Source organism: Pan troglodytes, chromosome 2 (genome assembly GCF_028858775.2).
Source record: "Pan troglodytes isolate AG18354 chromosome 2, NHGRI_mPanTro3-v2.0_pri, whole genome shotgun sequence".
Taxonomy (NCBI): domain Eukaryota; kingdom Metazoa; phylum Chordata; class Mammalia; order Primates; family Hominidae; genus Pan; species Pan troglodytes.
Window position 1 is genome coordinate 28,136,630 of NC_086015.1, and position 27,463 is coordinate 28,164,092.

Genomic DNA, 27,463 nt, shown 5'->3' on the forward strand with positions numbered 1-27,463 from the left:
CATCTCCAAAAGATTTCACTCTTCTCAGGGTGAAAATTGGCAAAAAGCATTCTCTCCATACACATTGCAAGTATGGGGTAGAAATATTTTTAAATTACAGGTTTGAATAAACGATATAGGAAACAATTAACCCTTTCATCTTTCACCACTCTTAAAAACCGTGTTTCACTTGAAAAACTCGTTTGTCTTTTTCCAAGATGCTTTGTCATTATATTAAGTGATCCGCACAAGTACCCTGGGAAGGCTCTTCTCTGATTTTACGATGAAGGCAACCCTAGAAACAGGATTCTGACCTGAGACAAAGGCACAGAGTCTGAAAAAAAATCTATATTTTGCTACATGATTTCTTCTTTTAAGAAAACCTCAGCTGATCCAGGCTCCAAACATCCTGTGATCTAGGGAAAACAGGCTAGTTGATTTCTTGATCATCCTGAAGACATATGTGAGGCAGGGATATAGGTTAATAGGCTCAATTCTCTCTTTGTCTAAGTCAATCACTAATAATGTATTGTCCTCTGTAAGGCACATTCACTCTTTAGAGTCATTTTGGGGAATTAAGTATTAAATTGAATTCCATATTAAATGGAATCAGGATCTCTCTCCCAGAATTCGAAATTTCCCATTATGCGCTGATTTAGAAGAACCTCAGTGCTGCAACTAAGGTAGGGAAAGCCTTACGAATTGGGACTAATTTAGAGAAAAGTCTAGTTTGAATTATCGAACTTTTGGAATGAGAGTAGGTACCTAAAGTTATGTAGTTTTATTACTTTCAAATCAAGCCAATAAAACTACTTTCAAGAGACTGTCTGCAAGTCTGTAATTAATAAATAGCCAGAACTTACTTGTAATTAGATTCATTAAATTCCCTAAGACATTATTTTCATAGATGTAATGGCAACCTTTAGCCCAGTCTTTGTTAAAGGACTACGAATTCCAGATCAAAGGGGTCTGGATAAATGAGAACATGTTACACCACATTCCAAAAAACAAGTCTTGCAACCTTAGAAATTACCCCTTTCCAATGGATGTATTATCTCAACATTTTTAGCAGCCTTCTCCTAAATGTTTCCTAATTTCACCTACAAAACATAGGGAATTTGCATGGAAAATCTTCCATTAGGGAAAAGGAAAACACCTTAATTTGAAACTGAGCTAACATGTTGATTTGGGGGCTTTATGAGCAAGGGTATGAACAAAGTGGGGCAGTTGGAGAAGGGGAAGAAGAGAAAAAGAGGTAAGGTGGATGAGAGAGGAGGGAAGGTGAAATGTTTTATACATTTAATACAATTTTGGCTTTAGGGTTTACATCTTGATAATTTAGTTTTAAATATAAGAGGTAAAAAAGACAAGGTATTTAACAAGTAAACAATTTTAAAAGTCCTTCCCTGACTTTAAATACTTCTTTATTTATGAAACATTAGCTGAACAGACACGAAATACAGTACTGGGTCAAGCTTTTTCCTTTATGGTAGATTTCATTTTCAAGGCTAGATTGTTGGACCAAAAGATGTTTTCCAGAAACCTTATCTGAATTTTGTTGATGAAGTCTTGTAAGTAGGCCAATTTAGGTTCAGTTTCAGGAAGTGAATGGACTGTTGATCACTGGTATATTCTTGTCAAGTATTTCCTGCAGATAGGACTGTACAGCACAAAATTAGCCGATGGATGACCAGAATCTACTTAGTCACTGCAGGCTGTGCGAAAAGCCAACTTGGATAATTTCAGAACATAACTGAATCTAAGTAGCCTCAAAGATATTCCCTATTGGAACCCTTGAAAATGAGCATATTCACTCAGACTAACAGCAGAAAACAGCCTGTGGTAGAGTAAACTCTGTCTCCTCCAACACTGTAGATAAAACAAGAAGAGAAACAGTCATTTCTCGGGATGATGACATGTTAAAAAGGACCTATGCTTTTTAAACCCAAAGTAAGAGTTTTATTAATTTCTTTTTATTTTATTGATTCTCTTCCTGTTTTAAAAACACTTGCAGAAGTAAAGAAACCAGACATCACACTCATTTAGTTATTTACGATTTGGGAAAAAAATTCAGTTCTTGAACATGTGAAAAATGAAGAGCACAACCAGACACCTGGATGATCACAGACCATGGATGTTAGAATTTGGTTTTAATTTGAATTTAAACTTAACGTTGCATTCTGGAAGAGGACTGGGAGGGGACTGGAGCTGGGCTAAGCTCCGTGCTTGTGGACCCAGGGCAATTACCTTGCAGCCTTCACACGTGATACAGCGGTAGTGATACCCGGTGGCTTTGTCACCACACACTACACAGAGCTCGTCCTTGTCTAAGTAACTGGGGATGTACCCTGTGAAGGAAATAAAAGAAGGAATATTAAAAAATAATATGTTAACGTCAAAGAGACACTATAGCTAAGGTTGCTAGGCCAGAGACAAAATTGGCTTGCCAGGAAGAGGTGATAACAGTAAAGACTTAGTGAAACCAAACAGTAAGAATTTTATACTCATAGAGTTAACATAGGCCCAGGATTTCAGAATGCCTTAGAAATAGCTCACACCTATAATCCCAGCACTTTGGGAGGCCCAGGCAGGTGGATCACCTGGGGTCAGGAGTTCAAGACCAGCCTGGCCAACATGGCAAAACCCTCTCTCTACTAAAAATACAAATAATTAGCCGGGCATGGTGACAGGCACCTGTAATCCCAGCTACTCAGGAGGCTGAGGCAAGATAATCACTTGAACCCAGGAGGCAGAGGTTGCAGTGAGCTGAGATTGTGCCATTGCACTCCAGCCTGGGTGACAAGAGCGAAATTCTGCCAAAAAAAAAAAAAAAAAAAAGAAAGAAAGAAAGAAAGGAAGAAAGAAATAGCTGTGATCACTTGCTGTGCAGGTGGGAATGGCAGGAAGGCTGTAGAGCCAGTGACTCAAGCAGAGAGGCCAGTATTTGAGCACTGTGAGTTCTAGATAACACAATCTATTTAACAAGGCTTATTTCAAAACCTGGTTTCAAAAGATTTGATCCACTTTGGAATCACAGTACCATGCAATAAATTCAGAAAACTTTATAGCTGGAAAGGTCCCGGGAGATGACGAAGCCCTTGTAAGGTGAAGAAACAGGCCTGCAGAGGTTTGGCCTTCCTCAGGGTCTTACTGGAAATTACAGGCAGGACTAAAACCCCAGTCTCTTAATTTCTAGCCCTCCAGTGTAATATGCTGGTCTTTTTCTAAAAATGGAGAGTTGACTTTAAGTAGAATCAATTTTGCCACCTAAAAAAGTTAGGTAAACTGGTGATATTATGATATGCAATCCAACAACACTGGATAGTGTGAAATGACAGAGGTTTTGTTTATTAAGAAAAAAGGAAAATCCAACTATGATAACTCTCTTTTTTAGTGGACAATGAGTTTATTAGTTTAAATTCCTTGACTCAGGAAGCTAAAAAGTACAAAAGCAGAAGCCTCCTGTTTCCCTCCTGTCTTTGCTCCTTCAGCTTCCTGTGGAGAGGATGCCCAGACACAAGACGCTGATTCAGGAGGGCAGGTTCATTCTCCCCTGTATCAATGGTTTACCATTGATAAATTATGTGATATATAGAATCACACAGCTTCACATAAGACCAAACAATCAAAATGAGGCAGGATTGGTTGGGATGTGAAGAAGGAAGAGGCTGAGAAACAATCCTTTCTCCCTATCATGGTCCTTATGAAGTTTTTTGACTCAGTTCAGTAAAGTCTTCTTTGTTCCAAAAAGGATTAGCTAGGTTGAAATGACTGATGCCTTACTGTGTATTTTACCATGACATTTCATAGACCTTTTATTAAACTAGGTCACTGAAGTCTTGCTTTTCAGAAAAAAAGCCATTAAGGAAACAGAATGAAATAAATCCTTTTCATAATTTCTTAGAAATTATGTTGCTCAAACTTTAATTTAGAAAAATGTTCCTTCTTGGGAGGCAGATAATTGACTTGAAAGTGAGGTTTAGTAATGTACAGGATTATATTTGTAAATATCACAGCTTTTCTTAGTTTACTTTTGCATCATGCAAACCATGATTCATCTGTTGAGTTCACTGCAAGGGTTTCAAAACTCTTGTCAGTCATTTTTAAAAAGGGAATTCTGGGAAGGATCTGGGCAGAGAAAAAAGGGAACTAGAATGCTTTGTGCGTTCATTCAGTCATTTATCTATGAACTCAGAAAACATTTATTTAGCATCTACATGTGCTTAGCATTGTTCTAGGTGCTGAAAATACAAAAATGAGTAAGACATGGTTTCTTCCTTTGTAAACTCATAAGCTGAGTTCTGTTTCTGTAGCCTTGGTCATTCTTCAATGAGAAAAAGAGAGGTGAAAATGAAGGGAAGAACATGAAAAGATGCTCAACATCATTGCAGGGAAATGCAAATCAAAACCACAATGAGATACCACTTTACACTCACTAGTATGGTTTTAACAAAAATGACAGACAGTCACAAGTGTTGGTAAGGAGGTGTGCTCATGTGCTTTTGTGTGCATATAAAGACCTACTTATAAAACACAAAGTAACTTTTAAACCACAAAGTAACTCAATTAGGAAAACAGGCACCTTCCTGGTAAAGGCAGATGGAATATACAGACCCATACCGTCAAAAAAGCTACATCTGAACCTCTTATACCTCGAGGTTATATACAATTAATCCAACAGAATGAAGACTTTCAAGTTCTTAGTATCAAGTATGGAATGCAGAGATAAGGGAAAAAGAGGTACAAGTCATTTCTGTCTAATCTCAGGTATGAGAACCAATTGTGATACACTTGAACACTGCTGTACTTGTGGGACATGACTTGGGAGGGGTCAAAACAAGGTGTCCAAGAACATTAACCAGAGTTGGGAAGATGCAGGTAGTTCCCTCTCACCTCATACTACCCCAGCCTATCTCATGAGACCTGCTGGCTTTATCTTTTGGCATTGGCAGCTGGACACTGAAGATTTATTCCTACCTGTAGTTCAACAATTTATGTAGATGGTGTTTAAGGTTCTTGTGGAATCCAACAATAATTCAATCAGTGACTGGAATGGACTCCTTTCATTTACTGACTGCTAGGCTGAGAGGTGGTGTGCTTTACTCTCTTATTTCTCCTAGACTATCTTCTTCATGGGTGGAGGTGATTAAATGTCTTTAGTTAAATCATCAAACCTTCTACAGAAACATCTACTTAAGTTGGTGGCAGCTACTTACATGATCATACTAGTGCACCCCACCCCTTGCTTTCTTTTCTTTAACATATTAACTCTGAACCATCTTATTTATCCAAAACAGTCACCACAGGCAATGATACATCAATCATTATGCCTAAGTCCATTATTCTTCATTAAATAACTTCCATCAGGGAATAATGTCCCACACTTAGTGACTAGGTAGGTGAGGATTCTCTTAAGGTTACTGAACATGATTGACAACATTACATACTAACCAATTCTCCTAGAGAACTTAACCATTTCTTGCTGTTGTATTTCCTGTTGTATTTTAGTGTCTCCATCATTTTCCTTTGTCATACTCACCAAATGAGTTACACAGTGGTCAATATGCCAAACTAAGGAAAATGCACATGTATCATTAGTTTTGTTGCCAAGAGTGGACACTAATGAGTATCATAATGTCAGTGTTGGGTTCTGCCTAGAAACAACTACTATAGACACAATCCTGGAAGCTACGACTGTTCATGTCAGGAACTGCATCTGCTAGTTGTCCCAGGTGACTGCTAAAGAAGCCTGGTCAATAACCCTCCAGAAAAAATTAAGGTCCATGACAATATATGATAGTTCAAAAATGATATATTTCTCTCAGCTCTTGTCTGCTCAGATGTATTATTTTTCAGATTAATACATTATGCTGCCACTTTATCAAGCATATTTTTATAAAAGCAAACTCCATCTGTTTGTTCAACAAAGGACTTGAGATTTTTTCAGTTGACATTTGGCAACGTCTGGTTAATTGCTAAGTATTACCTTGCATATCTTACAGTTAATGCTATTTAAAAAATATTCTCTGAGCGACTTGTCATGTAGAAGGGGAAAGTTTTGTACATTTGCACTACAAAGGATGCAACAGGTAGTAAGCTTGCCTTCTTGGTTGAAAACAGATTCAATGCTTTCTTCCCTATGGGCAAGATCAGAAGGCTGGCTAGTTTAATTCTTTTGAGTGAATTATAACAGCATCTCAGGTCCTAGGAGGAGAAACACTGGTTCCTCTTGTCACCTTGGCAGATACATGGCCCTTAGGGAATAGAATATAAAGCAGATTAATCTTGAAAGTAGATCTAAAATATAAGGTGCTGCCTAGGAGAGCAGATGTAGCAGCGAGTGAGAAGAGCTGAGTTCAGAGATCTTTTCCAAACTGGCAAATCTTATCATCTGTATAAGACCACTTGCCTAGCAGAACCAGTCCTGGCATCTTAAGGGAGGGGCTGTGGTTTGTGGTAGTGGGAAGTACTTTGGGTAGCTCAGAGAAGTAAAGAAGTTCCATGTTGCTGATTCATCTTGTAGAGCTATCAACTCAGAGCCAGTAGGTATCTGATCTTGGGACGGGATAGAGGATGAGACTGTATTTTGTCACCCTTCAGGAAGCTAAGTCACTAGCATGCTTAGTCACTCTTCTGATTTTATACTGAACCTCCTCAGTTCATCCTGCAGCTCAGACCTGATGATTTAAGCTTGTTTTCCCCACCAGCACCTTCCCTATGTCATTTCTTGACAAACTTAAAAACCTTGAAAGGCTTATCCTTTAGCCTTTCCCCAACATACAAATCCTGATTCCTTTTATATTTAATTCTTGGCATTAGGTACCAAGCTTTATGTCATGTTAATCTTTAACCCTGTGATAGACACTATATTAAATTAAACCATGCATTCATCCATTTGTTTATTTAACAGCATGTATGGGTGTACTGTGTGGAAGACACTTGGTACAAACTTGAAACAGCATTAACTTTGGAGGCCTTCATCCATTGCCCTCTGCAAATTATTAGCAGAGCTGCCCCAGGGGCTCCCACTTCACACAATTCACAGTCTTTCCTCAGAACATCCACTGTTTTCCCGCCCTGCCTACCCCTGCTTGGAGTCTTGGAGTCTCTTTCTTTACACTTTGCCCTCTGGCTGGCTGGGCCCTGGTGTTGGGGGACAGCAGACAATGGCTCGCCAGGCTTTGAACACTGAAGCACTGGTGGGCGGAGGAGGGGCGAGCAGGAGGACCAAGTAGAGGTGTCAATCTAGAAAAGGGGATGAGGATATGATGCCAAAGGACCCTGGATTCTCATTGGAGGCTTTAGTGTGGAAAAAGGGACAACATGAGTTTTGGATCATTTCTTCTGATTCAAGAATTCCTGAAACTAAGATATATTTTTAAATTACAATTTTTTTTAACTTTTATTTTTTGAGACAGGGACTCACTCTGTCACCCGGACTGGAGTGCAGTGGCATGACCATGGCTCACTGGAGCCTTGAACTCCTGGGCCCAAGCAGTCCTCCCAGCTCAGCTTCCTGAGTAGCTGGGACTACAGGTGCATGGCCACCACACCTGGCTAATTTTTAAGTTGTTTTGTAGAGATGGGGTCTTGCTATGTTTCCCAGGCTGGTCTTGAGCTCCTGGGTTCAAACCAGCCTCCCATCTTGGCCTCCCAGAGTGTTGGGACTACAGGCATGAGCCACAGTGCCCAGCCTATTTTTTAACTTTTAGGGCCAGGTTTGGGCATAGTATAGTTTAATGTATAAGAAGTACCTAGTGAAATGTTCCTTTTGCTGTCCCTGTACATTCAGATCCTTAATAGCTGACATAACCTTTCAATCTACAATTAGAGGGAAAACACTTGAAGATGCAAACCACTAAGAAAGGGAATACATTGATATAATGCATTTGAGTTGGAATATTAATCAAAAGGGCACACATTCTGGCAGTCTACAACATTTGGCTTGCAGAGTGTTTTTAAAAATCTTAGCAAATTTTTAAAACTAGGAAATTTCATAAAACATACAGAATTCTTGCTTCATGTGAAAAACAGGAGGAACTGGCAATACTGAACCCAAATTCTCACAGTGTAACGATCAACTGAACTAGAAAGGTAGCCCTACCTCCCAAGAAACGGACATCCTTTTTAGTGCTCCACAGTCAGAACCTCTCCTGATTGTGTGCATCAGTTGCTATTTATTTTTGTTCTTGCATTATGCCTTTTCATAAATAAAGAAATATTTCACATAATTATCAGGAGTGGAAAAACAAAAGTAGTTTGAGAAAAATGATAACTTTTTTTTTTTTTGGGGGGGGGGACGAGTTTCACTCTTATTGACCAGGCTGGAGTGCAATGGCACGATCTCGGCTCGCTGCAGCTTCCACCTCCTGGGTTCAAGTGATTCTCCTGCCTCAGCCTCCTGAGTCACTGGGATTACAGGTGCCTGCCACCACGCCCAGCTATTATTTGTTATTTTTAGTAGAGACGGGGTTTTGCCATGTTGGCCAGGCTGGTCTCGAAATCCTGACCTCAGGTAGTCTACCTGCCTCGGCCTCCCAAGGTGCTGGGATTATAGGCGTGAGCCACTGCTCCCGGCCTGAGAACATATTTCTTCATGGAAGTGAGAAATATTCGTATCATATATTATGTAAGCATTATGTGTCTTTGTTGAAAAATTTAAATTAAGCAGCCATTGTAAGACAGCTCTTCCTCTCTCTCTCTCTCGCATACTTGGAGGCATTGGAGTTGTAGAACCCTGGTATTGATGAGATCATTTCCTGTTTTAAAAGACGGCATGAATTAGAAAGCAGGAAGGCAAAGTCATCAGAAGATTAGGGGAGGGAGCAAAAACAGTCACTAGAGAAGGGTGATAGTTGCCTCTGATTTTGCTGTGAGAAGCAATTTATAGCTTTGGGCTCATGCAGAAGCACCCACAGTTATGTCATATCCTGAATCCTTGAGAAAAACAAATGTCATTTCTTTACCTGAAAATCCATTCAGAATGGGATTCAAGGTTATAGCTCTAAAAATGTGGGCTAGCAGCCCTTCAGCCTTATGTTACATAAACATACATAAAAGGGAAGGAGCTGTTGCATTTGTCATCAGAACACCGTCACTGTCGTTATGAGCTATACTGCTCTCCCTGCAGGTGTATCCTGCAGTCACATGGATGTGCGCTTTAGGGAGTGCAAAATAAAAGAGATTGATGCTTTCGTGGTGCTTATGATCTAGATAGATTTGATATAAATAAGCAAACATGATGAGGGGAACCCAAATCCCAACAATGGAAATGAGCTATGACACATTTGTATGTGTTATGTTGCATGTATATATGGTTATGTAGGTTCAGGTGTACTCCATTTTGACAGACGTCAATATATGAACACTTAAATATGATATTTGGAAATGGAGGAGGGATTTTAACATTATAAAAAATCCTTTATGAAAGATCCTTTACTTCAGATATTCTCCAAGTAGTAAGTTCTTCACCATTAATGCAGTGGTCCTCAAGTGGGGATGATTTTGCCTCCCAGGGGACATTTGGCAAAGTCTGGAGACATTTTTGGTTGCCACAACTGCTCTGTGTGTGTGTGTATGTGTGTGTGTGTGTGTGTGTTTGCTACTGGTGTCCAGTGGGAAGAGGGACCAGGAATGACGCTAAACATCCTACAATGCACAGGACAACCATCACAAAGAATTATATGGCCCCAAGGTCAATAGCGCCAAGGTTAAGAAACCCTAGTCTAATATACTTTATATATAATATATTACTTTTCAAAGGTGGTTTACACAAATGATTCAGAGCTATTGTATAAAACAAAGGATATCTGCCTTTGAAGGCAGGGCTGGTTGGGAGCGGGGGTGATGAGAGAATGTGTTGCTGGGTAATAGAAGAGGCTGGTGGGCTGTGAGCTGAGTTGGTGACATAAAGTGATGCAGGCTGACAGTGGCAAGGTGGCCCACCAGGGTGTGGCTGGCAGTGGGTGACAGCTGGAAGAAAGCATACTGGTTCAGGGATGGAGACTAGGGTGACAGAGAGAGGAACCCATGGGGAGACTGGCCAAGGTTTCTGGAACAGAGGGTGTGGGTAAAAGCACAAAGCCAGAATCAAAATTGAACTCTTGAGGGCAGGGAAGAGTTGGTGGAATTTGTGGTAATGGAAAAGGGCCCAAAACCTTGAGACGGAGCCCTGTGGTGGTGCAGAGTATGGGGAAGAACTGCCCCTGAGTGGCTGGAAGCAGAAGGCTTTAAGCAAGAGAGGGCGAACCTGGAGGGAAGAAAGGCAGGAAAACATGGCGGGAGGTATCTGCAGATAAGGAAAGCAGGTGTGTGGGGTGACTGCTCAAAAGCACATTCTAGGAGTCTCCAAGAGAGCTGAGGAAATTCTCTACAACAGCTGGTACTGAGGGAGCTGATGAGAGGGAAGTACCAAGGACAGCGCATGGGAATGTCAGCATTCCCAACGCTCTGGAAACAGGAAGAATACAGATAACCAAGTGGGCACCGGTGAAGCCAAGGACCCATAAGATGATGGGATCATAAAAACTGGACCAGAGTGGGTGGTAGGGCGGGAAGCAGCTTGACTTCAGGCTGAATGCACTTGAGTGCTGAGAAAAAAGTGTTGTGCTTGACTATGAAAAAGTATTCATGGAGGCATGTGAGGTGGTGGATATGAACTCCATATGCAGAAAGTCAGCAGTCTCACCATTCCTCTGTAAGCCTGCCAGGCGTCTCAATCCATTTGCTCATAATGCTTTGGACTCCTACTGTTAGCTTTCATTGTGAGTAAGGGCAATGCATGCTCTGGATGAGGTTAGGGCATTCAGTGAAATCTCTGAAGGACATGTCTTTGACGAGACAGTTAATTCTCAGGAAAGAAAAGGAAAGAGTCAGCTCACGCTTTTGTCTGCACTTGGACTTGGTTTGGAAATGATTATTGCTCCTTACTTTGCTTTCATTTCTGGGTGCCAAGAGGCACTTTCATTTAACCTTTTGTACAGTGAATATGTTCTGTATTTTAAAAAGTTGTGGTATTGTTTTCTGGAGTGGTGTTTTCTCTGAACAGCATGTGTGTGGCAGTACCTAATGTAAAATCCTAACTTTCCATCAGCGTCCTTAAATTACATACGCATTGTTGAAAAATCTATGATTGCATTAACCACTTAACTATTACATTTAAAAGAGATTATTTATTTAGTACTCAACAGTTCACTGGGTGGACTGATCACATCTGTGTTTAAACTAAAAAATTCAAGTAGAGGGGAAGAATAAGGATGGGAGAGAGAGGGAGAGAAAGAGAAGATAGAGGAAGAAAGAAATGGAGGGAAAGTAGGAGAGAGAGAGACAGAGGGAGAGGAAGAAGGAAAGGAAGGGAAAGCTTGAGAAAGAAACATTCCCCAATTTGCCACTTAATTTTCATTTCAAAGGCCTATGTAATTGTTCACCTGGAGTCAACAGAGCTACAGAACACACACACACACACACACACACACACACACACACACACACACAAACACAAAGACAGAATTCTATCTCCAAGTCAGAGGGACAATGAAAGCAGATTCAGAAAGCACAGTCCTGTGTGGAGTTTCTGCTTCAGTTATTAATTTTTTTCCTGCACAACTAAAAATGTGGTTGTAGAGCAACAACATATACAATCAGAACCAAAACTGAATAGGACAACCCTCCCCCACCCCCACCCCCACCCCCATCTCCATCTCCTCGATCCTGGCTTAAAAACAGGAAATTCTTATTCTCTTGGACATGATAAGCAACTCTGACAACTTTTCGAACATGCAATTCCTATCAAGTAAGATGGCATGTAGAAGGTCAAGCAAAGAATCCTGTGGAGGAGAGTCGCCCAGGGCAGACTCCTAGGAAGGATTCTGTTTCAACAGACTCGGCTGGCCCAGACTAAATCGAGAGGTTGACCTGCAAAGCTGCCTTCAGAGCAGCCAGATGCAGATGCAGGCTGTTCGGGAACTTCAGAATGTGATTAGTATTTGTGATGGAAACAGCTAGCACTTCCACCCACAAAAGGATTTTTTTTTTTTTAAAGAAAGAAAAGAAGAGAAAAAAAAGTCAACTTTTTACTTTGCTGAAACCTCAGCCACAGAGCAGAAAGCACAACAAATAACCTGGTTGCCAATTCTCCTCCATCTGATTCCAAACTTATTGCCTCCTTCTCCTGAATTTGCAGGGGCCAGAAGTGTGCAGCCAGCACTGGCCCCGTGAGGACTTAGCATAGCATTTCACAGCTATGTCACTAGAATTACAGTAAATATCATATCTTCTGAGTGAATGATAGGGTTCTTTTCATTTGTCCCTAACTTTTGAAAATTAAAAATTTGTTTTTTCATAATCCATATGAAAAATAAGCAGACATTACATTCTGTATTTTAGGCCTCCTCAATGTGAAAATTACATCGGTTTTCCCCTCCTCAATTCTTGAAGCTTTATTTTAAATGTGATTCAATGAACTGACATCTGACTCTTCCTTAGTTCATGTTCTTAATGCTTCCAGAACTTGATAACTTATTCTGTCGGCTATGAATGCAAAAAAAAAAACTTTGTAGAAAAACAATCCAAGGGAAACTAAAAGTTATTCTAAAGTCTACCAATTAAGATAACCATTCTTAACATTGGGTAGTGTAGCCTTCCTTTATTTCACCAGTTTGTACCTATAATTTTTTTATAAGATTGTAATTTTTTTTTACAAGATTCTCTGTATATTAGAAAATAAAGGCTAGGAAATAAGCCATCCTTAAAAAAATAAAGAAAAAGTTAACACAGCTGCAGTATTGGAGTTTATAAAGCTGTAATGACAGCCATGAACACGGATGAAGCAATTATGAACTTTTATCTATTGTGAATAGATAAAAATCCAATTGGAAAATGAGGCCTACCCCACTGAACACCTGTTTATAGTCTTAATTTTGCCTTAATGAGACACTACTGATGTCCTTCAACACAACAAAAATCAATAGTGGATCAATATGGATAAACATGTTGGGTACAACCTTTTGTCCTAAGAGACAGTTAACAGCTGGGTTTAGTTTTACTGGGATTTACTTGAAGACTTGTAAAAGTAAATAATGGTGCATTTAAGAATATTTGCCTGTTTTGATTTAGTGAGTTTGGCAGGTGGCGGTGGCCTTTCAATGACATATGGCTTTGAAATTACATCAATATATGCATACAATGTGTCTTTTCCTTTAGTTCATGCATCAAATTAATTAATAAAGAATCCCTGGTTTAACATTTTATAAGCAAATATTCCCCAGTGTTGGTTGAAGAAAATACAGTGAAAAGATAAAAGAGAAAAGAGCCTGAAACGTTCTGCAGGAATTTTTAGGAATAGCAGAATGAGCACATACATTGACAGGTACCAATATTTTCTTACAACACTACAAAAGGCATATCCAAGTATGTTTAATGAGGCAATGTTAATTTCTTCTTTTCAAAGTTAAATTACTTATACTATTAAATGAAATAGCACATGTTCAATGTACCTCAAATGTTTCCATTAGGGGACTTACCCTGTGTATCCCTTGTAATAAATGAGATTCTGATGACCTTCAAAAGGATGCAAAACTCTATATTTATAAATAAAAATCAAGATGAGCAACTCTAAATATATTTCATGCTGTAATCCCCTTAATATTTCATGATTGGAAGTTATAGAATAACATTATATATAGTAAAAATGACAGATTCTAGTTTTTGTTTTTATAAAATTTTGTTCATTTGTTTTCATAACAGACTACTTTCAATTATAAAGTCACATTAAGAAAAGCAAATGGTAAATTTTGTAGAAACCACAACTAAATAAACCACATTATGTTTTAAGATTAATTTAACAGAGAAATTTACCTTTGAGGATCAAAGGGCATCATGTTTTTGTAAATTACAGAAACTCATAAATTTGGTTCTCTATGCAATATCCTATAGATTATATACAAAAGCATGAGATTCTGGCATATCTGCACTAGCATTTACACTATTTTCAAAAGCATTCCTATCTGGCAGTTGCTACTAAATGTTCTACCTGTTTGCCTCCCTTATTTTATTTTTCAGTATCTTATTTTTCAGTAATACAAGAAATGTTCTATTGACAGAAATTTAAATAGCATTATAAAGCCACAGTGTCCATTAAGATAAATGGATATCGTACTGGTTTTAATATTGGCTATTTTGAAGGGTGTTTCACTTGCTTTCATAAAGAGAATTCACTTGATATGATTACAGACATGTTCAACTTTAGGGACAAAATAGCAAGGTAAAGTTTCTCAGTTTTTGAGTTTTACATCTTACAGTTTGACATGGTTACAAATAGATTCTTTACTGTTTACATGGATAAGTAAATACATTAAAATGAACATTTACAGATCCTAGCAAATCAACATTAGTATAGTACTGTTAAAGAAATCACTAAATCACTAAATATTTTACTAGTTAACTAGTTAACTAAAATAAACTTTCAAAATGAAGTGCCAAGAAAAAGTCAAATGAGTTTTTAATCTGAACCTGAACTAGAGAGAATTATCCCACTTCAAACACCACAACACCTACCCGCCAAAAGGAAACCTTTCACATATTTTCTTTCGCAAAGAAGCCAACAATAGTCACTTTGGGCAATATATACACACACATGCAAAATACAGAAAGGCAACTCACTCCAGCTTTCAAAGATGAAGAAAAAAAGTGCTTGGAAATCTTGATGTTCACAGAGTCCTTCAATCACCTAGCAACCCCTCTTACTGCCGTTTTTAATTTCAAATATTTAGCGTTCAAATTCAAAGATTTGACGAAGCTGATGTAAACTGTAACTTTAAAATGAAACGAAAACAAACAGTGAAACTTTGAACAAATTTAAGCAAAATGGTCCCTACCTTTTTTTTGAGAATACGATGGCGACTGCACTTGAGAAAAAGTAGGCTTTTCTTCAGTGAAATATTCAGGTTGGCTGTATTGATTCAGGGCCATGTCCAAGTCAGAGTCCTTGCTTTTAAACATGTTTCCAGGGTAACTACAGGTATAAGGCTGATTCACTGCCCAGGCCTGTTCCATATATATGTTGTTACTGGGCACAGCCTGAGCATCGCAACCACTGTAACCCGGACTATCTTCAAAATACGCGTAATAATCAGTGGACTGCATGTAGCAATTGCTGCCGGCAGCTGGGTGCACTTCATATATTTCTTGCATACAGTAGTTCATTTTGTTTCCCTGGTTCAGTTTCTAGTTTACATATACACACACTCTACGCATGCATTCTCCAGCCCCATACACCCTGAGAGCTGGGCATATACGCAGAGAAGCATACATACATACACATGAAACGCGAAGGGAAGATGAATAAACACCACCACCAACACAGCAACCCAGCCTGCTTTACTTTGTAATAGCACCTGATGTGCTAAAATCCTATTTAGACCGAGGTGTCTTTTGAGCTCTTCTGCCATCCAAACATATTGGAAAGCAGATTTATGACTATCAAAGGTCTTAAGCTGTGCATGCAGCTAGTTAATTCCTGGGGAAGATGGCAGGCAGGTAGGAATGACCTCCACCCAGATAGGGAAGTGACAGCGAGAATGTTACTCTGAAGCTGCTAAGATGCATTTTATATGCTGTTTTTAACCCCTTTCAACATGATTATAAAACGATTACTCATTGTTATGTCATTTTGGTTGACAGCTTAAGCATGAAACATTATAAAGACATCTTAGAGAATATCCTTGGATACAAAGAAAATCCTAAAATCAATAATCTAGTTTATTAGCATGAACCAGAGAAAATCCAGTAGTAATGAGCCTGATGACTGACTGACTCCAAAACATTAATCTAGCTGTGCAAATATTGGTGGTTGAATCTGTTGTTGAATGTTACCGACTGGCTTTTCATACTAGGATCCAACCATCTTTCCATGACACATAGGTCCCGCTGGTTTTTAAAACATGCCAAGGAAGTACACGGTTGAAAATGCTGCTGATGTCTGCAAGTGAGTTTTATTCTGTTCCTTGCGCATGATTATTTTCTACTTCATAAGCACTAATCTACATGAGACCTAAAGCTTACGTTAACTGTTCAATTCTGTAATTTATGTTTTCCTTATAAAGGCATGAGAGAGTGTATGCCAATGCCCCTATATGAGGAATACCCCTATTATATAGCAGCTTTCCTTTTCTGTTGGTGCTTAACAGTACTCTGATCAGTAGTGCATGGAAAACTGTAACTTACCACTTTATTCCCATTCAAATCTGCTTTTGAGATTATTTTCAAGATTTAATGTGATTTAAGTGGTATTCATGTACTTACTTAAAGATAGTGATCAAAAAGGGAACAAAAGGGAACAGCATTTTCTGTAAGAATCATCATATCTATTAACTAAGGAGTTAACAAATACCAGATTAGATTGTGAATGCTTGCTAAGATGATTACTAATGGTATTTTCTCCCTGTGGATGGTGGCCAGTGTGTGCATGTCACATATATGCATAGTTGTAGATCATGACATCAGGAAGGGCGGATGCTGCTCTTCTACACTAGGGATTCCTTCCGTTTCTTAGGCAGCTTGTTTTCAGGGCTCGGCCTCAGGTGGTTACGTTTACATTTGGCTTCCTGCTGGTCCATGAGCATGTGACCTTGTTGGTATTTCTCTCTAAAGGACCATCAACAATGTAATACTGTAATTTTCAACAGTGAGACCTTTGCTTTGGACATGTAGCTCCAGTCATCAATTGCAACGTGGAATTCTGGGTCAGGGACATATGGCAGAAGTAAGGAGGGTATTACAGTCATTCAACAAATTATGGGGTGTCTGTTAAGTACAAACCAAGGAGTTGGTGGCTACAGAGATGGCTGTTCAGAAAAAAAATCACCGTCTCTGTCAATAAGTAGCTTAATAGCATGTATATTAAATATACAGTCAAGTGGACCACCATTGTGCTGTCTTTAATTGCTGACTTTTTATAAATGTAGTAAAGGAGCCATAGACTCAAGGGAAAAGGTGGGGAATTGTAGAATGAGCAAAAGATGTGACAAAATTAGAAAAGAGACCCAGGCAGACCTATGTGGAGGATAGTAATAAGACTCCTTTAAAAACTGCAACTGATACAAAACAAGCAAAAGCATGTTCGTCAGTTGGTATATATTTGAACCTGGAAAATGAATCACAATATCCTAGAAAGCATGAAAAGTTACCATAAGGAATAAAGAACACAGCTACCATTTTAATCATGTTTTTACTTTCTGATTACCATTAAAACAAATAAAAGATTTATTCAGTGTTATTAAGAACACATACACAATATTACAATTAACATTTTCTCCCTACTGGAAATGTCAAAACATTTCATTGGAAGCAATAACTATTTTCTGAAAACCCCAGGAAAAAGGATCCAGGCCTTATGTTTTTTTGTCTGATGTCATTTATTTATCTCAAATTTCCCAAGCCTAATCTGAAAATTAACCTTTCAATAAAGCAGTTTTCTTTTTTGGCAAATGCCATGTTCCAAAGTCTCTTTTTCTGGTTAAGAGCTGCATGTTGAATCCATTTGATTTTGCAGTTTTGCCCAGTGCATTTCCTGGCTCCCTCTCTTTCTCATTAAAGGCAGAAATCCAAGCAATTTCTTGCTTTTCATCAGTAACAATATCAACGAAAATCAGAGACTCAACTTTTATTCCAAAGGAATACTTAAAAATAATTTTCAGAAATCTCTACATATGCTTGAAAAATTGGAGAGTTATTCTCCCCTGGAACTGGATATAAATACTGCAGTGAAAAAGGAAAGAATAGCTGCTGAAAAACTTTCTCTCTCTTTTTACTAAACATCAGAAAGGTCAACAGTATTTTTATTGAATTTAAAAAATCCTGAATTCCCTCAGAAATCTTTAAATTAAAAAAAGTTTCAAAACATATTTAAGAGAGCTCACTTCCTCACTAACGTTTATTGTTTGGAGAAAACAGAACAAAACATTCTGAAACACACTCCTCATACCAAGTGGGAATACTCTTTACTTGTAACGAATGCACAAAACTTTCATTACTATTAGTTGAAAATGGAGCTCAACACTCACATTGAATTTGAAATATGGCCCCTCACATCCTGATAGAAGCAATCACATCTGTCACCTGTGATTCAGTCTTGCATGCTTCTTTGTAAAGTCAATAAAGCAATCTAAACATATTATGTGTCACAAATGGGGTAAGCTTCAGTGACGTTGTTGTCTTATTTTCTTGATTGCCTGCTCTAATTATTTAAAGAGCAGCTTAAGAGTTATTTCACTTATAGTGCATCCAACTGCCTTAAATAAACTCAGGAGGACTTTAATAATTCCGATTAGAAGTGTTTCAATCAATAATTTATATATATATATATATATATATATATATATACACGCGCCTAGGTGTGACTTATAGAAAGTCCGCTTTAATAATTATGGGTGAAACTTTAGCATCAAGATTTTTAAAAGAAGTTCCTGAGGTTATTTACATAAGTAGCAACATTTGAGAACCACTTGTTCTACTAGGTGTCTGACCCCAGTCCCTTCACCAAGGAGCAGGAAATCCTGTGTACTAACTCCTTTTTCTTCATTTGCAGCTTCACTACATATTTCCCTTAGTTCTTAGCAATTTACCCTCCACACTTCAACCAGGCTTCACCTGCCTTTGAGTTAACCAGTCAAGCAGAGGAGGCAGCACAAAAGGAGGCACGCTAGGAAAGAACGAAATACAAGGAGAAGTGTAATAAACTTGGCATGGGGACACAGGAGTAATCTGCCTAGAGTGCCAGGGATGGCTTCACAGAAGAGGTGACCAGTGAGCTGGAAGAGTATGTAGGACATCATCAGTGGAGGCCTAAGATATGAAATGGCTGAGCAGAAATGTCTTAGGAAGGGTGCTATCAACTAACTGTACTTGCAAAAATACACATAAAGAAAGATAATTGATAAGCTTTAAAGCAACTGGTCAGAGCCTTTTAACTTCCACTCTAATGATTGTTCTCACTTTCTGTTTCAGTAATTGAACCGCTAAATTTTAGTTGGGCTCATGGCCCCTGAGAAAAAAACTATACGTCCCAGTTTCCCATTTGTCAATATGTGTCTGTGTGACTAACTTCTGGCCAATGAGATGTAATAGAAGAAGTGTTGCAAGGCAATTTCTAGGAAACTTAAAAGACACATTAAAAGACAACTGGTGCATTCCATTTGCCTCTACTTTGTTTTGACTTTCTGCTCCCTGCAATGACTGGAGCCCCAGCCATCATTTTGGTCCATGAGAGTGAGGACTATACTCTAGGGACTATGGAAGAATGATCTGGAAAATTCTAGGTTGCTGAAATACACAGAATTGCCATACTAGCACTGGACTGCCAACTTCTGGACTTCTTTTTTTCTCGAGACAGAAATAAACTTATTTAGGTCACAGTTTTCTTATTTGTAAAACAGATAACAGTAGTCACTTCATTGGTTATTGTGAAGATTAAGTGAGTTTATATAAGTAAAGCACTTAGAATGATGACTGGCCTAGTAAGTGACATAATTATATATACATAATAATTATAATAATATATATTTTATATATATATTATATATCTCTTAGGTCTTGTCTCGGGCTACTTCTCAGTCTACACTCTAGGTCAGAGGTCAGCAATCTTCAGCCTGTGGGCCAAACATGACCCACCACCTGTTTCGTAAATAAAGTTTACTGGAATACAGCTTTTATTTGTTACATATTGCCTGTGGCTGCTTTGTGCTACCATGGCAGAGTTGAGTAGTTGCAAGAGAGACCTTATAGCCTGCTGAAAATATTTACCACCTGGTATTTTGGAGAAAAAGTTTGCCAAGCCCTGCTCTAGCTGATCTCATCCTGTCTCACAGCTTTAAATACTAATTATATGCAACATCCATGTGGATATCTCCATCGCAGATGTCACCTCTGAAACCAGGATCCTATATCCAACCATCAACTTGACATCTCCATTTGCCCAACCAGGGCATCTCCAACTTAATTCTTTCTAAAACCTGTTCCTCTCACAGTAGTCCCATCTTGGCACCACCATCCACCTGGGAGCTTAAGCAAATAACCTTCAAGACAACTCTTTTCTTCCCTTCACTACCTAAATCCAATCCATTAGCAAGTTCATTGGTTCTTCCTCCAAAATATATGTTTAATCCAGCTACTTCCTTCTCTCCGCTGCCATCTCGCAGTCCAATCCATCATCATCTCCTAACTGGACTCCCTTCTGGCTTTCTCATTAGCTTTGGGCCACTTTAATATTTTCTTGACACAGCCACCAAAGAGTGATGTTTTACAGGCTGCAAATCAGATAATGTTTCTTCCTTGTTTAAAACCTTCAGTGGCTTTGTACTGTATTTAGAACAAAATCTAAACCTCTACCAAAAGGTGGTCCTTCCCCACTACTTATCAACCCTCCTGCTTCCTTGACATAAACCAAAATAGCATCCTTATTGTTCCTTGAGCACTCCAAGTTTTTGCCTGCCTCAATTCAAGGACGCTGCACATGTTCTTCTGTCTGTCTGATATATTCCTCCCTTTAGCTCTTCACAGGACAGAGCCCTTCTCATTTGTTTGGATGGAGCCTAAATGACATTTTGTGTGTCAGGAACCTCTTGATACCATCAGAGGCCTGAAAGCCCTGACACTCTTCATATACATAACAACACTTGCTCTCTCAGAAAAAAGATGGAGGACTCTCTGCACCAAAATCCATGTGCATTCAAAAAAAAAAAAAGATAAAATGTTACATATTGCAATAAGTGGATTATCTTAGGCTTGAAAGTTTCTGGGAGATATCTGTCTGTCTAAAATCGATCCAGTTTGTTCTTTTATATCTTCGTCACAAGAGAACAGAGATAGAGCTGTTTATTAAACTTACCTCAGTTGAGGTTATGGAATTACAAGTAACGATCATCAGTGCCAATCATCTCTGCCCCAAAAAAGATGATAAAAAGGATTGAGACATTTCCTGCCCTTTGAAGTAACTACTCAAATTGAGGAAAGTTTCCTTTAAAAATGTAAAGAAGCATGAGTCTCGATCTTACCACTGAAGTGCTGAAAGCACATCTAATACATTTTGGCGGAAACCAAAGAGGTGCACAAAAACTTTTTGACCATGCTTTCTTGGATTGTTGAGGTCTGGAATCTTCGGACTCATTGCTTTTGAAAAGGACTTCAAATCAGTTCAACTCCAGAGATGTGAGCAGGGCAAGCTCCTGGAACTTCCGGACCACCCAACTTTAAAGCAGCCCTCCCTCCAGACGCTAACACATATGGAACATTTATGGAGGCTGAGACCTGTTTTAGGTTTTCTTAGGATCCTAGGATATTACAGCAGGAACTTCTGAGCTATGCATTCCACATGTATTTTATCTGATTATGAGAAAACTGAATCCCAAGGGGATGAAGTGACTTGTCACATGGTAGGTGGTAGCTATTGAGGCCGTGACCCACTCCTGCTTTGACTGTATCATTTCTCCTATTGTAGGTGGGGCCTTTATTTTCCCAACTGGGCCTAGTGTTCTAGGGTTAAAAAGGTGCTGTGGAGGAAAGGGAGGAAAGGAACTTGTCTTAGGCCTGGGGATTGACTGTCCCTCCTCAGCATTTCTGCCAAATAATATAAAGCCTTGAGTCACTAGATCATGCAAAACTCTAACCATTTTAGAAACTTTTACTTGCTCAGTCCTGGGAGTGTTAATTAGCATGGCTCCTCCTCCCCTACCACTACTGTAACGGTGTAATTCTTAATAAATGAACACCATGGCTACTGGGTTAATATTCAGATGGTGTTCCCTAAGTGGTCCCATAATACAGTCCCAAGAGATGATCTAAAGAGAAAACAATAAAAATAAACTTTATAATCAAATGAGTTTGGGAAATGACACATTAATGCTCCTCTCTTGGAGATTCACACACACACACCTTTGAATGACTTTGTATAACAGCATTTCCTAAACATTTCTGATCATAGAACCCTGTGTGTATCTTGTAACATTTGTTACAAGTGTTCCATGAAACATACTTTGAAAAACCTAGTCATCTGCTCTGTTGGATATATATGCTGGAGCTTAAGGCACGGATACATAACAGTGCATTTCTCAGATTACACACCAAGAACAGAGAGAAGAAATCTGCTGAAGGGGAGTGTCCTTTTTAGGGTCTTTACCAAGGAGGAAAGCTGCCGGCCAGAAGAGGCAGGCTGGACACATGGAAATGCAAATCCCCAGGTGGGCACAGGACAAGACCAGGGCCTCTTGGGCTCTTGAATTAAGTCTGTTTTGGTAGGAATAGAAACTCAAAGCTCTTCTCTTTTAAAACATATTGTTAACTGAATTTGTTTCTAATTTTTTCCCTTGGCATTTCATAAAAGCTTTTGATAGTTCTAGCCCATTACAGCTCTACAAAAGGGCACTAAGGGGAGACTTTTGTTCACAATCGATCACCAAGCAGAATATGCTTTTACAAAAATGTGCTTGAAAAAGTGACAGTGTTTTACTAGTAAAAAGGGAATGGATTCTGATCTGGTGCAGTGGAAAAAAATTGGCTCTGATTAGAACATTGAAGCAGGAACAAGACAGTCTCAGGGACCAAGCTGATGGAAGCAGGTCCAATAATTGAACTGAGAGATTTCCAAAGGGCAAGAGACTCTCATCAAGGCAGTCCTGGTGGCTTCCTCAACCTGGACACCCTCTTTGTGGGTCTAAATTTTGGAGTTGCATGTTTTATTTCACAAAGGTGGAATAATTGCCTCAGCACATTCATGCAAAAGATACCACAAACTTAGCTACAGCAGCCTTTTACTAGATGAAATATGTCCATTTCTAGGATGAGCAAGTTAAAAAGAACGGCCTTTTGTGGTTCCACAAAGATTATAAAAGAGTCCAAAATTCTTAGGTCAGTGATTCTCAAATGGTGGTTTCTGAACCAGCAGCATTAGCATATCCTGGAACTTCTTAGAAATGCAAATTCTGCAGCCCACCCCAGACCAACTGGATCCTAAACTCTGAGGGGTGGGGACAGCAAGCCCTCCAGGGGATTCTGATACTAGCCGAAGTTTGAGAACCACTGTCTTAGTAAAGGCTGAAGTTGCTCTAGCTAGTCTGTGTCAACTTTTCCAGCATCACTGGCTGTTACCTTGAGCCCTGGATTCTCAAAACTTCTGTCTTCTTCTGTTGGTTTTCTCCTGGTCCTGGCAGGTGTATTGACTTTGTCCTTGATCTAAAATGTTTTAGGCCTAATTAGGCTAGGAAGAATGGCGTGCTCCATGTGGCCAATGCAGCTCAATTTTCCTGGCCTCTACTTTGAGTTTTGGTGACCATGCACTACCAGTACCATAATACACAACAAACTTTATCACTGTCACTCCAGACTGTCAACAGGAGCAGTGATATCTGACATTTTTGGGTCTTTGGACATAATACTATCACAACAGCACAAGCTCTCTGCTTCCACCCAACTCCACAGCCAAACCTATTGATGGTATACCAGAAACCTCCATGTCATATAGCCTTTTCCCACATGTCTCCTCTATCTCCGGACAGTTCTTTTCAGTCATCTTCAAGGGATGATCTCCTCATCTGTCTTTTACAATTGGCCATAACTTTGGTTCTATTCTCAGCCCTCTTCTAACCATACATATTCTTCCAGGTGAAGCCATCAGTGTCTACAGCTTCAGCTATTGCCCGTGTGCAGATGGTGCTTAATCTCTCTTGTGCCTTCCAGACCTGCATTCCAGCCACCTACCAAACCCCTTTCCGTGGATGCCAAGGTACCTCACATACCAATTCTAAACTCAGTGTGTCAGATTCTGTGTTGGGTGTTTATATGCATCATCTTATTTAAACATGACAATAGTCCTACAGCAGCTATGGCTGGCCACATTTAAAAAAAAAATTTATTTTACTTCAAGTTCTGGGATACATGTGCAGAACGTGCAGGTTTGTTACATAGGTATACATGTGCCATGGTGGTTTGCTGCACCCATCAACCTGTCATCTACGTGTTAAGCCGGGCATGCATTAGGTATTTGTCCTAATGTAGCCACATTTTTTTAATAGATGAAAAAAAATCTATTTGTCTGAAGTGGCACAATGGTAATTTGAAGAGTGAGGATTCAAATCCAGATCTGTTCAAGTAGAAATTACATACTTGGACTTTTCATTACAGCTTGCTTATCTCTCTGTAGCTTTGCCACAGCCTCTAGTCACAAAGGGCCAACTATTCTATGCTGTTACTATTTTAATTAAACTAATCATTTCATTTTTAAGAGAAAACTTGGCTAACCCAAGAGGTTTCTATACCTCTCATCTTACTCTGATCTTTCCATTCATCCACCACGTTGCAGCTAGGGGAATTGATTTTAAAGGAGAATCTAAAGCATGTCACCTGTTACCCCTCCCACAACCCCAATCCTAGCTTGCAATAATCTTCAGTTTTTAAGACAAAGCTTAAAGACTTAGAAGTCTTTTGCAATGTAGCTCCTGACTACTTTCTACTCTTATCTCTTGCCACTTTCTCATATGACCTGAATGCTGGCCATTTGCAGTTTTGTTGAACAGCATCTCTCTGGCTTGGTCGCACACAGTTTCCTATGTACAATGGCCCATGCACTGTGCTAACCACTTTCCTATAGATTATATCATTTAAGCCTCACAGCAATCCTGCTCGTAGATATGACTGTTCCTGTTTTAGAGATAAGGAAACTGAGACTCAGAGAGGTTCCATAACTTGCCCACAGTCATAAGACTGATAAGTGCTATTCTCAATGCATGTAAATACCATATTTATGTCCCAAATTGTATGTCTCTGTTTTGCTGCCCTTATGCCATTTAGCAGCTTACGCTGGAGTCTGGGAAACTGTAGGGCTATAGTGACTGACATGCAGTGATTCTTCGTGGTTTGTCATCTGTCCTCTTTGATGAGTCCAGAAACTTAATCATGTCAGACAAGGGAATTTATACACTCAGAAAATTACTAAACAATCTTTGCTGGATGTTTAGTCCATGAAATACTCTTCTGCATATTGAGAAATAATATATAGTCTGATTTCAGCCTAAATTCAAGATTTGTTCCATTTAAGTTTTCAAGTAATGGGTTGTAGGGTCCAAAATTCCCAGACACGTTTGTACTATTCCAAGGCCTTTCTTGCATAGTATTTCCAGTGGATGGAACAGTGCTGATTAAAGACTGGAGTCCTAGCATAGTGTCTTTCACATAAGAACTCTGGGATAACGATCAAGGGTTTTATTCTGACTGATATTTCCCAAGAAGACCAAAGGCAAATCATAAAGTCTTCTTGTGCTTTGAGAGAATGAGATACTATGCAAAAAGAGCTCAGGATCCAAACCAAAAGAAAAATGCACATATACAAAAGTGAACAGAATAGTATTCGTAAGGCTGGAGATTGAAAGAAAAGTGAAAAATTTGAAATATACTTCAGACCACTGTTATCATCATTGAAGTCTTCTATTTGCTAAGCCAACAGTGGAATGTCTGCTCTTTTTGATAAATGAACATTTGATTCAAAACCAACCTTAATGAATCTAATATAGTCTGATGTGGCTTGAATATCATGGCATAAAAAAATGCAAAAATATTTCAGTTTTGGTGTACCTTTAATTAGACAATTGGCTACATAATAATGATGAGGTCTATTGCATGGTGTCTTTATAAACAATAAGATTGCTTGGGAAGGTATTTCCATTCATTTTGCACAGTGGAAAACTGAGGGGTGCTTTTCTTACTGTACATAATTACAAAGGGAAAAGGTTAGTATTGAAATTTAGGCCCTCAAGTTACTATTCTAGAAATCACTTTTCCCACTTCCACGCTATGCTTTTCTAAGTGGAAAATTATTTTATTGTTTTTGAATTTCTGGGTGACTAATAATGTGTTTCAACACAAATTCTAAGATCACTTCAATGATTTATCTGTTTTTCCAAAGATGTGCTTAATTTAATGTCACATTGTATATTTATTATAGTCAATATATTTCCTTATATCTCTAGAAAAAAATGCTCTTCAATATTTTGTTTTTATAAATATCATTTATGTTGTGCTTGAATTTCACATAGCAACTCATTTAATGTATTTTTTAATTTAATCATTAGATAAAGTAGATATGTTTCCCCTTAATGTGTTAAGATAATTATTTCACTGTAATTCACAATGATCGACTTGATGTGAAAAGTTGAGTGGTTGTTTAAGTGGAATAATTTTGACATTTAACAGCTACAGTATACTTTATCCCAGAATAGCATGTCAGAGATTAATTTTAAAACAAATTTCCCTAATAATAGGAATAATGAATGAACAATTGAATCACCTGCATTTACTTTGCTTTTTCACCCTTAAGAACAACTAGTGCAAAATTTAGACTATGCCACAACTGATGTAGTTTCAAAAGATTTATTCTTTGTCAGTAAAGGCTCCAGTCCTACATTATACTTGAAAATGTTATAAACATAATAAAAGGTAAAAAGTTCAAAGTACTGATACATGCTACATTGTGGGTGAATCTCAAAAACAGTATACTAAGAGAAAGATGCCAGTCATACAAGACCACGTATTGTAGCATTCCACTTTTGTTAAGCTTCAGAAAAGGCAAATCTACAGGGACTGAAAGAAAAGTGGTTGCCAGAGGCTGGGCACAGGAATGGGGAGTAACTGTAAACGACTCAAAGTTTCTTTTGGGATGATGGAAATGTTCTAAAATAAGATCCTGATGATGGTTGCATGCCTCTGTAAATATACTAACAATCATCGAACTATACACTTTTAAAACAGGGGAATTTGATGGTATGTAAATTATATCTCAGTGAAGCTTTACAAAAATAGATGCAGGGCTACAAATAGCTTGAGTTAATTAAGACTGATTCTCAAAATAAAATAAAGTTTACATCATTTATGTATCAATACCACGTATGTTATTCTCCCAGATCTAATAGAGATACACGGTAGAAGGAAGACCTGGCCCTGACTCTGAAATTTGCAATCAAACTAAAAATACATATCAGCAAGCAGAAAACAGTATCCCACACACTGAATACTTCAAGTGTTAAGTGAACATGGAGTAAAATGGAATTATTATTTTTGAAACAACGTAGGTTACATTCTTCATTATTCTTTCCTAAGACAAATGCTAGCCAGCCAATAGAATTTTCATCATCGCTTGGTTGTCAACAGTTACTGCTCATTGCAAGCCTAGACTCGAAGCTCTGCCAACATTTTCTGTTTGAAAATCCTATGAGAAAAGGGGTGTGCATTTAACTTTTTATTCTCAGCATATAGTACAGTATTGGACACATAGAACACACTCAATTTAAAACATTGTCAGTATAAATTATGATGAATTCACCATCTGCAGTGAATCAAACAGGCATGTTCAGAAGCCACAATTAAATAAGGCAGAACACAATGAATACTTGTACAAAATTTCATCACAGCATTAAAAACAAAAATCCAAATTCATTCTGATGGGGCA

The 27,463-nt window shown here is 38.6% G+C and overlaps 1 protein-coding gene across 24 annotated transcripts in view; it reads right to left on the bottom strand.

Moving 5' to 3' along the window:
• The window catches only part of THRB (thyroid hormone receptor beta), a 376,864-nt gene that overhangs the window by 31,979 nt on the left and 317,422 nt on the right, over nucleotides 1-27,463 (bottom strand). For 23 of the 24 annotated variants that reach the window (XM_016940582.3, XM_054680443.1, XM_054680441.1 and 20 more), the window contains one exon: nucleotides 2,227-2,327. In XM_016940582.3, coding sequence (XP_016796071.1) covers nucleotides 2,227-2,327 — 101 coding nt within the window. Of the gene's footprint in view, nucleotides 1-2,226; nucleotides 2,328-14,852; nucleotides 15,266-27,463 lie in introns of those variants that run through there. The other variant, XM_009445025.5, reaches the window with a different exon arrangement.